The sequence below is a fragment of the Lycium ferocissimum genome, unplaced genomic scaffold (genome assembly GCF_029784015.1).
Source record: "Lycium ferocissimum isolate CSIRO_LF1 unplaced genomic scaffold, AGI_CSIRO_Lferr_CH_V1 ctg11685, whole genome shotgun sequence".
NCBI classification, from domain to species: Eukaryota; Viridiplantae; Streptophyta; class Magnoliopsida; order Solanales; family Solanaceae; genus Lycium; species Lycium ferocissimum.
In genome coordinates, this window is record NW_026713964.1 from 9,761 (window position 1) to 25,976 (window position 16,216).

Here is a 16,216-nt window from a genome sequence, read left to right on the forward strand (position 1 = left end):
ATCTCAAAATATAATAACCTTCAATCCAAAACTGAGCTCTCTAGCTTGATCGTGTTCATGCCGGAATAGAAGAAACTCATTCGATCAATGGTTCCCTTTGCGAGTCTTCACCAACTGACCTCTCTCAACTTACAATCATCTTATAGTGCCCTTGAGGGTTTTCACCAATAAAACTCTCTCATTTTTTTTTTTGAACTTTCAATCGTCTTATAGTGCCCGTGAGGGTTTTCACTAATAAAACTCTCTCATTTTTTTTTATTATTATTATTATTTTTTTTTTTTGAACTTACAATCGTCTTATAGTGCCCGTGAGGGTTTTCACCAATAAGACTCTCTCATTTTTTTTTTATTTTTTATTTTTTGCGTTCAAATAAAGTGTTGTATACATCACCATAGTCGTGGCACGCTGATTTGGCATTCTCAAAGATCGATTAGAAGGTCTTAAAGGGGAAAGGCAAAAAGAATCATAGATTGAATTACAACTTTGGAACCTTTTTATGAAATATCTGGAGGAAAAAAAAAAAAAAATGTCCCAGTTTCTTCGAATACTAGGAAAATATGATTTTTCTTTTCTTTTGAGTGGTGGGACCGAACCCCGAAATAGGGCTGCCTACGTATCCTTTAGGAATCAGGTCGAACGTAGTTCAATAAACACATTTGATTTTTTTTTTTTTTTTTTTTATTTTTTTTTTTTTTTTTTTTTTTTTTTTTTTTTTTTTTTTTTTTTTGCGCTACATTAGTTCCAAAGAGGGGAAAACAAAGAAAATGTAAACAAAGCTCAAAAGGGCTAGAAAAGGGGTGACCGGTGTTTGGATAGTGAGAATGATAGCCTTTCGTCATCCCAACCTGAAAATGCCAAGTACCATAGCGTCGAAGTGAAAGTATATCAAACATAATATCTTTTAACTGAGTCTGCGTTAATGGCTATGTCAGCCACCTTTCCTTCTATATCGGACAACTGCAAAGCTCCCTTTGACAACACCTGTTTGATAACATAAGGGCCCTGCCAATTTGGGGCGAATTTTCCCCTCGCTTCTTCTTGGTGCGGAAGGATGCGTTTCATAACAAGTTGGCCCACCTCAAAATGTCTTGGACGCACCTTCTTGTTGTAAGTGCGAGCCATCCTTTGCTGGTATAACTGGCCAAAACAAACCGCCGTCAACCGCTTTTCATCGATTAACGACAATTGTTCTAGTCTAGACTTGACCCATTCAGTGTCATCAATCTCTGCTTCAACAATGATTCGAAGAGAGGGGATCTCTACTTCTGCTGGTATGACCGCCTCAGTTCCATAAACCAATAAGTAAGGAGTTGCGCCAACAGACGTGCGGATAGTCGTGCGGTATCCTAAAAGAGCAAAAGGCAATTTCTCTTGCCATTTCCTGGATCCTTGTACCATCTTCCTGAGGATCTTCTTGATGTTTTTGTTTGCGGCTTCAATGCCTACCCATTGGCTTTAGGTCGATAAGGGGTAGAGTTGTGATGCACAATTTTAAATTGCTCACATACCTCCTTCATGAGATGACTATTAAGATTGGTCGCATTGTCCGTGATAATGGTCTTTGGTATACCAAAACGACATATGATGTTAGAGTGAACAAAGTCTACCACCGCTTTCTTGGTGACTGATTTGAATGTAAAGCCTTCTACCCATTTGGTGAAGTAGTCAATGGCAACTAGAATGAATCTGTGCCCATTAGAAGCTTTTGGCTCAATTGGCCCAATAACATCCATCCCCCAAGCTACGAAAGGCCAAGGAGCAGACATAGGGTGCAACTCTGAAGGGGGCGAATGAATTCGGTCACTGTGAATTTGGCATTGATGACACTTGCGAACAAAGCGAAAACAATCTCGCTCCATGGTAAGCCAATAGTATCCTGCTCGAAGAATCTTCTTTGCTAGAACATAACCATTCATGTGCGGGCCACATACTCCGGAGTGCACTTCGTTCATGATCATTTCAGCTTCTTGGGTATTCACACATCTTAACAAATTCAAATCCGGAGTCCTTTTGTATAAGATCTCCCCACTCGTAAAAGAAACCATTGGAAAGTCGCCTAATAGTTCTTTTTTGATCTCCATCGGCATGTATTGGATATTCTTTTGTTTTTAGGAATCTTTTGATATCGTGATACCATGGCTCACCATCTGGCTCTACTTCAATTGTATTGCAATAACCATGTTGATCCCTAATCTGAATCTCTAACGGATTAATGTAAGCATTGCCTGGGTATGGAAGCATTGAGGCTAAAGTAGCCAAGGCATCAGCCAGCTCATTGTGAAATCTGGGAATGTATCTGAACTCGATTGACTTAAACCTTTTGCTAAGGTCCTCCAAACATTGTTTGTACGGAATGAGCTTGATGTCTCGAGTTTCCCATTCACCCTGAGCCTGCCGAATGAGTAAGTCAGAATCTCCCAAAACTATTAACTCATGTGCATCCAGATGTATTGCCATGTTTAAACCCATTATGCAAGCTTCATATTCCGCTGTATTATTGGTACAGAAGAAACGAAGTCGTGCTGTGGCGGGATAATGATGCCCCGTTGGCGAAATGAGAATTGCCCCAATCCCGACACCTTTAACGTTGACCGCCCCATCAAAGTATAATTTCCAGACGTGACTGTCATCGCGAACTTCTTCCTCAACTGAATTAATCTCTTCATCAGGAAAATAAGTATTCAAAGGCTCATACTCATCGTCAACTGGGTTTTCTGCCAAATGATCGGCCAATGCTTGTGCTTTCATAGCGGTGCGGGTGACATAGACAATGTCGAACTCCGTAAGTAAAATCTGCCACTTTGCTAACCTTCCACTCGGCATAGGTTTCTGAAAGATATACTTCAAAGGATCCATTCGAGATATGAGGTGAGTCGTATAGGATGAAAGATAGTGCTTCAGTTTCTGGGCGACCCAAGTCAAAGCGCAACACGTTCTTTCTAAAATGTGTATTTTACCTCATAGCTTGTGAACTTCTTGCTCAAATAATAGATCGCTTGTTCCTTCTTGCCTGTGGCATCATGTTGTCCTAGAATGCACCCAAAGGAATTATCCATCACTGACAGATACAAAAACAAAGGCCTACCCGGTTCTGGCGGGACAAGCACTGGAGGGTTCGATAAATATTCCTTAATCTTATCAAAAGCCTCTTGACACTCGTCTGTCCACTTGACAGCGGCATCCTTCTTCAACAGCTTGAATATGGGCTCACATGTAGTGGTGAGCTGAGCGATGAACCTACTGATGTAGTTCAACCTACCAAGAAGACTCATGACTTCAGTTCTGTTCTTCGGGGGTGGTAATTCCCGAATGGCCTTTATCTTGGAGGGGTCTAATTCAATTCCTCGCCGGCTAACTATAAACCCCAAAAGTTTTCCGGATGGAACTCCAAACGCACACTTGGCTGGATTGAGCTTGAGGTTGTACTTGCGCAATCTTTCAAAGAACTTTCTCGATCACGCACATGGTCGCCTTGAGATTTGGACTTAATGATCACATCATCGACGTACACTTCGATTTCTTTATGCATCATGTCATGCAAGATAGTAGTCATAGCTCTCATGTAAGTTGCCCATGCGTTCTTCAAACCAAATGGCATGACCCTGTAATGCAAGTACCCCATGGGGTGGTAAAGGCGGTCTTTTCTGCATCCTCTTCATCCATCAAAATTTGGTGATACCCAGCATAACAATCCACAAAAGATTGAATCTCGTGTTTGGCACAATTGTCAACAAGAATGTGGATGTTAGGCAAGGGAAAGTTGTCCTTTGGACTGGCTTTGTTCAAATCTCTATAGTCAACACAAACTCTGGTTTTCCCATCCTTCTTTGGTACGAGCACAACATTTGCTAGCCATTTAGTAAATCAGACGACCCTGATCACATTTGCACTCAATTTTTTCATGATTTCCTCTTTAATCTTATCACTCACCTCTTTCTTAAATTTTCTTTGCTTTTGTTGGACTGGTGGGAAATCAGGGTATGTAGGAAGTTTGTGCACTACTAGATCAACGCTCAAACCCGGCATGTCATCATAAGACCAAGCGAACACATCTTTATATTCAAACAAAACCTGGATTATGTCATCTCTGGTCTTTTGTTCGGCATGAATGCTTATCTTTGTTTCTCTAGTTTCTTCAGAAGTTCCCAAATTAATTGCCTCGGTTTCATTTAGATTAGGCTTAGGCTTATTCTCAAATTGATCCAGTTCCTTCTTTATTTCTTCAAAAGCCTCTTCTTCATCATACTCATCAACCTCTTGATTCGTTGTTTCGAGATTAGACAGCTCTTTAAGATCTGGACGTGAATTCCGCATGCATGTCATGTTATTAAAGCCGGCATTAATGAGACTGAAATGAAAATTAAATAACAAAATTAGGGAAAAGGAGAAGATAGAATTGACCAAAAAAACTGAACTTCATTTTATTGAATTGGAAAGGATAGAAGGGTTAACATCAGAGCATAGCAACTAAACTATCTGGATTACCACCCAGAGAATAATCCAAATATAGGAAAAATAGCAAAATAAACTACCAAGACTCCTTCCTTGTGGGGAGAGGAGTAGCTTCCGCTTGGTGAGCTTGACTTCTGGGCCAATACGTTGCACATCTGCATGACTAAAGCCTTCACCAATCTGAACCATGTTTACCCCATAGAACATTTCTTTGAGACCTTGACATATTTCATCCGCGTCATCTTGGGTAGACATGTCCTTATTCTCTTCAAGACGTGACCTAGTAAAAGACTTGGCAATGTGGGGAACTGGCTTTGGCAATTTCCAAACCTTATTTTTCTGCTCTTTTGCCCATTTCCTATCAGCTTTAGTTGGCCTAAAGCCCAAACCAAAAGTATCTTGATTACTAAATGGAGAGATAGGGTCAACAATTCCTTGCAACGACACCCCCAAACCCTTTCCTGGCTCATAACCGTTTCGCAGCATTTGTGTAGCCACCATGACCGAAGTAGAGGATAGACGAGGCTCTGGGATAGGCTTCCCTTCCATAAACCGATCAGCTGCCACTATCTCAAAGGTCTGAAATACGAGGGATTCACAACCTTCCTTGGCCTCGACGCATGGGACGGAAGGGTCTCTATATATTGAAAGATCATCTTCACCGTGAACAATAATTTCTTGTTTCTCATATTCAAACTTGACCACTTGGTGTAAAGTAGACGGTACCGCTCGGGCTGCATGGATCCACGGCCTTCCTAAAAGCAAGTTGTAGGAAGTGTCCATGTCTATAACTTGGAATGTGATCCCAAAATCAACAGGTCCAATTTTTAAAGTAAGATCAATCTCACCAATGGTGTCTCTTTTTGCACCATCGAAAGCTCGAACACACACATTATTAGTACGAATTCTATCTGTGCTGATTTTCAAACTCTGCAAAGTAGAGAGCGGGCAGATGTCCACACCCGAGCCTCCATCAATCATGACTCTTTTCACATAATGTTCTTCACATTTGACAGTTAAATGCAAAGCCTTGTTATGTCCGGCTCCTTCCACAGCAACTCATCATCGGTGAAAGTGATTCTATTCACCTCAAATATTCCATTAGCCATCTTTTCCAAGTGACTTACGGTTGTTTTGTCCGAAACATGTGCTTCGTTCAGAATTCTAATCAATGCTTGACGGTGCTCTTTAGAATGCGTGAGCAAAGATAGTAATGAAATTTGAGCAGGAGTTTTTCTCAACTGATCAACAATAGAGTAATCCTGAACTTTCATCTTCTTCATAAACTCTTCAGCGTCTTCTTCGGTAATAGGTTTTTTCACTGGAAATTGGCTATCCCTGGCTTGTTTGGCTCTCCTTAATTCTTCTGGAGCATAGCACCTTCCAGAACGCGTTAAGCCACTGGTTTCATCTATTTCTTCAACAATCTCTTTGCCCTTGTAAGTCACAAAGTGGTTTTGTTGTAGTTCCATGGGACAGCTTTTCATGCTTGTCACTGGAAGTTGTGTCGTGTGCTTTATCACAATTGGTTCGTCATCTTTCCTAAACCATTCGATTTTGACCAAACCTAGAAAACCACTAGGAACATATAATTTTGGTCCAGTCACTGATATCTCTTTTTTCTTTGTGGCTCCAGGGACATACAATATCAGCTTTCCCGAGCCTCTGAGATTTACATTAGAACTTGCACCTTTCACAATCAATGGTGCTTCTTGCGCGGACTTTGTCGCCATACCTAACCCTTCTTCTGAGGTGTCAATTTCCATTACTGTTTTGCCTGTTTGCTTGTATTCCCTATCGTCACAGATCATCCCAACAACATGAGCATTGTTGTGAGCAGGAAGTGGGTTGTTGGTGACATTCGGAGCCTCTTCGTCATGTATCACAATTGCTTTGTCATCAATTAGCTTCTCAATGGCTCTCTTCAAAGTAAAACAATTTTCCGTGCTATGACCCGGAGTGTTAGAATGAGATTCGCACCGACTGGGGTCAAAACCTCTTGCATTTGGGTTCACATTATACGGCATGATAGGTTCAATCAAACCCAATTGTATCAACTTTCGCAGCAGGCTTGTGTATGATTCTCCGATTGGGGTAAAGTTTTCCCTCTGTCCTTGCTCTCTTACATAATCGCCCTTAGGACGTGGATTATAAGGTGCTTGAAAATTTTGTTGTTGGGGACGAAATCCTTGTGGAGCAGTGCGCCCTCCATTGTTGGCGCGAGTGAGGTCCGGCATATGCCCGGGTGTTGAAAATCGTATATCGGGGCGGAGCAATTGAGTAGCGGGGATCCCGACGCGGATAAAAATGTCGAGGTGAGTTGGATTGTCCCCTGCGGACTTGGTGGTTTGTCCCCCTTGAGCAAAGACGGACCCCGATGTCATCATGGATCCTTCCTCTTTCTTTTTTTCGATTTCCAAAACCACCAGACCCATTTTGAATTGCTTGGGTGGTAGCCTTGAGTGCTACCTGACTCACAATTTTTCCGGACTTGATGCCATTTTCAACCATTTCCCCACCTTTATTTGCTTCAGCAAATGTCTTTCCCACTGCGGAAAGCCAGTAGTGGAAGTAATCAGGTTCTTGTGCTTGGAGCAAAACATCAATCATTTCCGACTCCTTCATCAGCGGTTTGACCCTGGGCCTTGTTCTCTCCATTTGATAGCATATTCTCTAAAACTCTCGGCAGGCTTTTTCTTCATACTGGCGAGAGAAGTGCGATCAGGCACAATATCAATGTTATACTGAAATTGTCGAACAAAATCTCCTGCCATGTCATCCCATGTAGGCCAATTAGAAATATCTTGGTCGATGAACCATTCTGAGGCAATCCCCGCCAGACTTTCTCCAAAATATGCCACGAGCAATTCTTCCTTACTCCCTCGCCCTCTTAGTTGATTGCAATACTTCTTCAAGTGTGCTACGGGTCACCGTGACCATCGTACTTCTCAAACTTCGAGTCTTAAAACCAAGGGGCAAATGAACATTGGGGAACATGCACAAATCTCTGAATGAGATGCTTTTTGGACCTCCTAATCCTTGCATATTCCTCACACTCTGCTCTAGACTCTTCATTTTTCTAGCCATTTCTTCTTGTTCCTCATTCTTAGCAGTTTTCTCGATCTCGACAGGGGAACTATACTGCTGAAAAGGGTTATATGTGTCTGGGACTTTAAAGGTCAATTCCGGAGAATAATATTGATCGTGGTGACCTTTAGATGGAGGCTCATTATTGGACTTCTGTACAAACGCGTCGAGGGATCGTAGTAGTTTTGTACAGTGGGGGGTGAAAAGCGGGTTATTTCTCGAGGGGTGCATTTGGAGGGCGCACGGTAGGAAGTTCCAGCAAAGTTGTTGGATATGTTAACATGTGGACCAAATCCAGGAGGAAAAAGTGGATCATTTGTCGAGGTTTCAATGGGAATCGACATAGTCACATCCGGAATCCAGGGATTGAAGATGGTGGAGCTTGCCCATTCATCCAAGCCTGGTACATGTCAGCCATTTGTTGTCTCAACATCCTTACTTCCTCAGCTGATGTTGATTCATGTTGAACCATCTGACCTCTAGATTCATCACCGTCTGACTCGTTTCCATCCTTATGGGCCATTATCCCCTTTCTTTTGGACCTTGTATTATATTCGTGAGGAGCCAGTTCAACCACAAACCAACCACCTTATCTCAAAGACAAGAACAAACAAGTTATTTAGCATTTTAAACGATATTAATCAAAATTCGTTTGCCATGCACCTAAATTATTTCCCATCTAATTTCGAAACACCTAAAGGCTTTCATGTTTCATCCCGCTCTTTATATTGAATTCACTTCTTATTTTATTTATTTATTTTTTCCTCGTTTCGGTGATTTTTATTTTGATCGAACCCATTAAGGAATGCCTACGTATCATGTTAAACATGAATCAGATCATTACGTAGTTCATGAAAATAAAATAAAATAAAATAAAAATGTAAAAAGTGGCTATTTTTCACAAAAACAACCCTTATATGCTTTTGTAGCAAGATTTTGGTTATCTAAAATCGCCGTACGGAAAAACTAAAGTACTATAATGATTTGTTTTTTCGAGTTTTTTTTTTTGAGAAAGGTGGGCCGAACCCGAGGGAGGTTTCCTACAATAAAGGATTTTTTTTTTTTTTAAAAAAAAGACTTTTCTTTCTTTTTTTTTTTTTTTTTTTTTTTTTTTTTTGTGAATTTTTTGTGAAAAGACAAAAGACTAGATTCTCTCTGGTTGTTTATTAAAAAAAATGGGTATATAATAGATCTCTTTCTTTGTTTTACTAATCACCTTAAAAGCCGATCAACAATGAACAACCATTCCGAATAATATTGCAAATAACACATATGATGCACATGTTGGTCAAGAGAAACGATGTGATGCTGTCTTAGACGGACTCGCCCCGTGCCGAGCCCCACTAGGTCAAATGCAAGTGATGCAAACAAAGCGCGGCCTACTAGGGATACCATGTCTCGAGTTCCGCCTCTACTAAGGTTAAACCTAATGGAGAAAGGTATCTAGATTGGCTGTAAAACGAGCAAGGACGACTCGAGTCGGGCGAGGGACAACGTACCGGTGCGCCGCTTTTCCGCTTTGTTTCGTGGGTCCTCCCCATCCTAAACATGTGTGACAATAAATCCTTCACCGGGGACCAAGGGCCCACCGGCTTTATCTCGCCAGGTGGGGTGCGTAGTCGCAATTCCCGTTTTTGTGGCAAAAATGTATTATTGAAGACCGAGGGGGTGCGCGAGAGAAGACAAATATATTATAGCTCAATAATATCAAAGCAAGAAATAAGCAAGCATAGAGCACATTAGTCCCATATATACAAAATATCCAAGAAATAAAGAAAGCCAAATGCAAGTCAATATATAAAGCTCGAATTCTGGTTATCCCCAGCAGAGTCGCCATCTGTCACACCCCTTTTTTTTCCGTAATAAAAATAAAAACAAATTAATTAATTTTAGATTTATTTCAAAGGATTTTTCCAATTAAAGTGACGTTTTGAAGAGGGATTATTTTATTTGTTACAGAGTCGCCACTTGAAATTGAGTTTTGGTGTTCCAAGTCACCTTATGAATCCCTAATCAAAAGGAAATGGCTCTATTTTTTTGGGGTTCTGTCCCCAACCGCGAAAACAAAAGTCCGGTAAGGAATTCCGTTGACCGAGGGCGAAGGTGCGAGGCATCCCTCGAGTCCCGTGGTTCTAGCACGGTCGCTTTATCAACTTGTGTTCGGCTTAAATTATTTTGAATAAAATGTGTTTATTTAGCTATGCCTATGATTCGCTTAAATATTATTGACCTTTTACTAGTTTTGACTAAGACGCATAGTTGCGACCTCAGCCTCGACATACGCCAACTAGACGCGTAAACGCGACCTTAACTTGCATATCGCACTTAGAATTTTTAACCTACTCGCCTTACTTAAACAATGATGATTATCCGTCCTTTTCCATTTTTTTTTTACAACGGGTTTTGAAATAAATTCGCAACCCACCTCACTCCCTTACCAATGTTTTTACAACTCTATTTTCTTTTCAAATTTGCAACAGGTCTTGAATTTATATCCCAACTCCTAATAATTAATTTAGTTAAGCCTTAATATTGATCTTGGCCCGAAGATGCCTTTAAAGTTAATTAACACCCGAATCATTAAAAACCCACCCACGGGTGTTTAAAACACAATGATTTCCCGCATTCATAACCATTTTATACTATCGACAATTATTTTATTCATGTAATTAGGTTAGTGACATTCATCTTTACTGAGAACCTAATTAAAACCAAAAAGAAACATATGGCTTAAACTTCAAGCAATGATAGGAAAATGTACTGTATTAAAAAATGAAAGAATGTTAAAAAAAAAACAATTGACTAGTTAGATCCAAATATTTTTAAAACATAAATAATGAGGCCAAAATTGGATACTGCTTTAGGTCCAATGAATATAAAGTTTGGCATCTCAATTTTTTTTTTTTTTAAAAAAAAAAAGGTTTATCCATTTCGTTCTTCCTGCAAAAGAACTCGACCAAACTAGAGTTTAACAATTTACTAATTCTATTGGTTTAACCATTTCTTTCATGTTAAATGCGAGCCTAAATGTGAACTAAATTAAACAACAAAAAAATGATAATATAAGTATTCATGTCATGATATTCTAGTTTTCATATTATCTTAGCAATGAAACTTTAAACAAGGAAGCCAACATTTAAAATCCATTTAGAATGATGATCAAAATCTTTTGCAACTAAAAATGCACTGAACGCCTCAAAGCGGGGGAAAATACTTACATCCATTTTTAGAAAAGAAACTAAATAAAATCATGAAATTTGCATGCCGACTTTCAAACACGTTTCCTTAAATATTCAAAGCTTTGTTACATGGTTATATGCAAATTAACATATAAAAATCTATGAGACCAGAGTAAAGACCATACTAATAAAAATATGATTTTACAACAATCAAGTTCTCAAGGAGGGAGGCAAAAAACCAAAATAACTTAAACAAAGTTAGAAATAGAAAGAAAGAAAGAAGAAAAACCGCTAAAACTAATCCATCATGTTCATAATATCACCAAAACTTCAATAGACATGCACGATCTTAAACAAAAGCATCAACGGATTTTAAACGGAGCCAAAACGGATCTTCTTCATGTATTATATATTGAAAAAAAGAACACCAAATAACTACTAGAAAGATTCGGGTGTTACCTTTGCGGAAATATCTCGCTGGAAAAATAATAATAATATGAAGCTACAATATTCTACCGATTTCCCAGTTAATAACGACTAACTTCAAGTCCACGAACTCGAAACCGCAAACTGAGACCTCGAACTCGAACTTTAAAGAAAACCTTATTATTTTTTATTTTTTTTGTGTTGCTGTTTATGATTCTGTGTGTTGTTCTTCTTTTCTCTATGTTGTTCTCTGTGTATATCTGCCTTTTGTACGTGTAGGTGTAGGTTTTATATAGGGTATGTGGGTGTTGTGTTGTAGAGTTTGTAAAGGAGTAGGACTAGTCAATGATAATTGTTTGAGGAGAGTTTTTAGGGAAAAAGAATTATGTTTGTTTTAGGATAGGTGAAAGGGAGGAAAAAAAAACGTGGGGTGTAGGGGAAGTGTGTATATAGGGTAATGGTGGGCTGGTGAGTTGATGTTTTAGGTTAGGTTTTGATTTACTTTTTTCCTTTTTATGTTTAAAATATAAAGATAGAAAAAAAAAGAATATTAACTAACTATGTTTACTAATAAGAATACAGAATAGCTAAAGAGCTAGTCCAAAAAAACGTAACTAAGAAAAATAAATACTAGCTTATTTATTAACCCAAATTAGAAGAAAAATATATTTTTTGTAATTTTTCTTTTCTTTCCTTTTTTTTTTGAAAGAAAAACAAGACTTATCCTAAAATGTGATTCTATTTTTGAAGATTTCAAAAAGTTACTAAAAATGAAATTAAAATATTTAATTAAACCTAAAAGAAATATTTAAACGCTAAAAATTGTATAAAAACTTATGTTGGTCAAAAATTAGGTGTTTACAACAGGGATATGTAGGTAGATTTAATGCCAGAAAGTCAGTCACACTCTCACCAATTAAACCAGATTTCCTAGCTTGACAGCCGAAAAATCTGGGAATTTACATTAATTTGCATTTAGAAATAATAATCATGTCGAATTACAAATGGCCTGAATTCTCATAAAATCTGAGATATGTAGGAAACCCAGAAACCAGGGTCTGGCCATATATTTTGAAAAAATTGCATGAAAATGAGGGGTAATATGTCCGAGCAACTAATTTTTGACCTCCCATGATTTGGTTTAAATACCCAAAGTCCTTGAAATATTAAACAGAGGGAAATATGTTTTTAGGAAGTCAAGATAATTTTATTAAAAATCTATTGAGGCTATGTCTTGCCAATTCTGTTTGATAAGATATTTATTACAAATTAATTTAAGTATTTTTTCACAATTAATATATACTTTTGCTAAATTTCCCAAGAAAAGGGTGATAATTCTCCATGATTCTTCACTTAATTGTCTAAATTGTTGAAGTAACAACTTGCAAAGTATTTTACCGTGTTTAATTCAAGGAAGATTGATTGTTCAAGTGAGTTGGCCACTTCTACCCCTCATTTCTTATTTAATTAAGTTTGGTTTTTTGTTATTTTTACCAGGATTAATTGAATTTTAGTCGTAATTAATTTTGAAATTACCATGAAGTGGCTATAAATAAAATCATTAATTATTAGCCGACTATGATAATAATTCAAACTAGTCAGAATTGATTTAAGGTCTTTTGACAAAGTTTGTTTATTTTATTAATTTTATTACTTTCCTTTTTTGAATTAGACCAATTAGTTTAATGGTTTCTTATTTTTAAAGTGTCCAAACTAATGGACATCTTTTTGAATTGGGCTATTCATGGGATTTCGCAGTCTCACCCGCCCATATACATGATATACACATGAATATACGTATATCTCAATATATCATGTATATAGATAGGCCCCTTCTATTTTTTCTATTTTTTATTGGCCGAGAGACTTAATAATAAAAATAGACCCTACCAAACAAAGATAATAGATATGCCCTCCACTTCATACAAATGGACCCCTAAGGGGTCATTTGTATTTTGCTAAGGTTTCTTCGTGAAGCCCTAGCCGCCAAAGGGCGATGCCCCTCTCTCCTACGTCATCGTCGCCATTTGTGGTAAACTTTCAGGCGGCTGTGTTCTTTTCAATCTTGGTGTGGCTAGAACGAGTAAAGCCTTAATTGCTTCCACTCATTTTCGCCTAACACCGCCCCAAACACGGTATTACCTCTCCATGCCTTCACCTTTTACATGCTTTAACGGTAACTGATGTGCCGTGAATTATGGCACATTTAATGCTTTTTGACTCTAAGTTTTACTTGTTTTCAAATAAGTTTGTGTTAGTTTGATGCGTTTTGTGTGTTGTGCAGGTATTTCAAATTTAGAATGCTCGACAAGCGAAAAACGAGGAAAATAAGTGATCTGTTCTGATATGCATTAAGGACGGATCGTTAACATGCTCGACAGTCCATCGAGTTGCCTCATCGATCAACTTCCTATAGAATGAAAAAGTCATCAGACCATCAACCTCATAGTAACTTTTATGCCTTAACCCACGTAAAAGCAAATCGTAACACTCTGTTTCCCCTGAGTAGAAGCACCCACTTCCTCGCCCACCATCCCCCCCCCCCTTAACTGTTTTCAGGTTTAGTGGCAACAACATTTTCTACACTGTCCTTTGTTGCATCACCCGTTGCCACACTCTTATCCAAAACCCCAGAAATATCCAAATTTGCAAGAGAAGTTGGATTACCTGAATCTGGAGGAATTTCCCTCAAATCCCCCTTTTCAATTTCATCCTCTGTTTCCACTCCTTGACTCATTGCTTCCATACCATCGTCATTTTCAGTAGTGTTTACAGATGTTTCAAGATTGTGAGAGGTTGGCATAATAGGAGTGCTTTCTTCTGAATTGGGTTTCTCAGAGGATGTGGAGGTAGGAACAAACTTCTTTGGGATTTGTTTTTTACGAGTCCTAGAGAGACCAGCAGGTTTTGGAGAAGACGTTGTAGGGTTTGGTTCTTTGGGAGGGGAAACTGTTGGAGATGGTGAACTCGTTTGAGGGTTGGTTAAGGTATGCTGTTTGGGAGAGGACGGGTTGATTTTTGAGACACTAGGAGGTAAAACTTCGTTGTTTGACATAGTTGAATTAATGTAAGAAGATGGGGACGATGAAAAATGAGTGTTGAGAGTAAAGTGAGAGAGAGAAAGGAGAGTTATGGTTGGGTTTTACAAGAAAGTGAAGGAACTGGTTCCTATTGGCAAACAAACCATTTCATTTAAGTCAGGTCGGTTCTGAAAAGGTGTGATGATTCGACGTTGGATTTTGAAAGGAGGCGGGGACAAATGATAACATGGCATTTTGACAGTTTAACAGCATATAAGTATTGAAAAGACTACTAACCTGAGTCAATGGGATCAGGTGATAACGTCCAAATGCACTACTCAAAGAGAAAGTGTACACGGTCGTATGCAATATATTATTTACCCAACTATGAGTCGGGATCGATCCTACAGAGAACAATATATAGGCGATTGGGAAAAGTAGGAATTATCACCAACAATAGCTATGCCAAACACTTAAAGGTTATTTAGAGAGAAAATTATAACTAATTGTGAAAACGTAAACTAACCTAGAAAGCAAGTAAAACGATCAATGGCCGCAAGAATGGATACAAAGGAAACTACGCTCAAGTAACGATCCAATGTATTTCATAATTTACAAATAATGGTGAGTTTATATTACTTAGCCTAGGATAATGACTCTAAATTACCTTCTTCCGAAGACTAACTAGACTACCTAATTGAATATCCCTAAATCAATTAGGAGCATTAAGAACACCCGAATATGGCTACAAGTGGTGTCGCCTATCCCTAGGTCGATTTCCATTAAATGAAGGTTAACGCCCCAAATTCTTGTTAATTATTCTTTCCCAATCCCGAGTGCCTCTTTCGAGTTTAAACTGAAATAAATGGGCGAGTCCTAGGGTTAGCAATTCCCTTAAGAAACATTAAAGAACAAGAATAATTAAAACAACATTAACTCACTTCATTAAGAATAAAAATCATTCAATACATAAGCAAAACAAGAGTTTCAATCCAAACTTTAACAATGTATACTTCCATAAACAAGGTTCAAGTATAGAAATGAAATACTACACACTTAAATATTCAATATATAGCAAGGATTTAAAGAAATGAGTAAAGAGGTAAGAAATTTCTCATCAAAACTTCAAATCTTCAATCTCCAAGTGTGGGTGTTGGAACCCTAGCTCTCCAAGTCTTGTAAATGGCCAAAGATGTAAATAATATGCCCAAGTCCCTATTTTGTAGCTCTCCAACTTTCCCAAGTCAAAATATGACAAAATAAACCCCAAAGTTTCAGTTTTGCAAATCTGTCCCATTTTTGTAGTTTTAGCCACTTTTTCACTTTCTTCAATTTTGTTATATCCCGTATTTTTGTACGTTGGGGATATTTTAAGCTAATCGCGACAAGTCGAGGGCAAGATTATTTTGGAATCCGAGGTAGAGATTTTTAACCTCCGATTTTGTTTTAATGCACAAGTTGCCTATAAATTTTATTTGGTATAGAAATATTAATGGAGATTAGGGATTAATTAACCATGATTAGATTATTAAGTGGGATTAGAAAATTTAATCACTTCATTAATTGGCCATAGTGGTCGTGTGGGCCCCACCCGTGACATGGCCAAGTGTAATTGGCTCACGTGTGGGGTGGGACACATGTCCAGCCCATGGACTTCATATATATAGCAAATTGATGATTCATTCATCAACTACACAATTCATTTCATCTTCTCAAAGTCAATAAAACTTAAGAGATAGGAAAAATGGCTCTCGGCCATGGCTGAATCTCAAGGGAGTTTTCAAGCTTGAATTCAATTAATTATCTTGGTGTTTCTAATCAAATGAAGGTCATGGAAACAAGGATTGATCATTGAAAGGCAGCAAGGATCTTTGTCCTCTTAATTTGCAAGTTCTAGCCGTAGGGAAGTCAAGTATTAAGGTAAGAATTGATTACTTTTCATATGTGTTATGGTGAGTTTGGATGCGTTGTGAGTATGTATAAATGTGAATTGAATGTATAAAATTGTGTATGTTGATGTTGGAGAGTTGTCTAAGCCGTGTAGGGGGCTA

The 16,216-nt window shown here is 38.3% G+C and overlaps 1 protein-coding gene and 1 pseudogene across 1 annotated transcript; both read right to left on the reverse strand.

Annotated features, from left to right (window-relative positions):
• Positions 1–878: 878 nt before the first annotated feature.
• LOC132041791 (uncharacterized) lies at positions 879–7,063 on the reverse strand (annotated as a pseudogene).
• A 6,627-nt stretch (positions 7,064–13,690) lies between these two features.
• On the reverse strand, positions 13,691–14,200 carry LOC132041792 (uncharacterized). The gene has a single exon (XM_059432483.1). It carries the CDS (start codon positions 14,198–14,200, stop codon positions 13,691–13,693), a length of 510 nt encoding a protein of 169 aa, XP_059288466.1.
• Between the last annotated feature and the right edge of the window lie 2,016 nt (positions 14,201–16,216).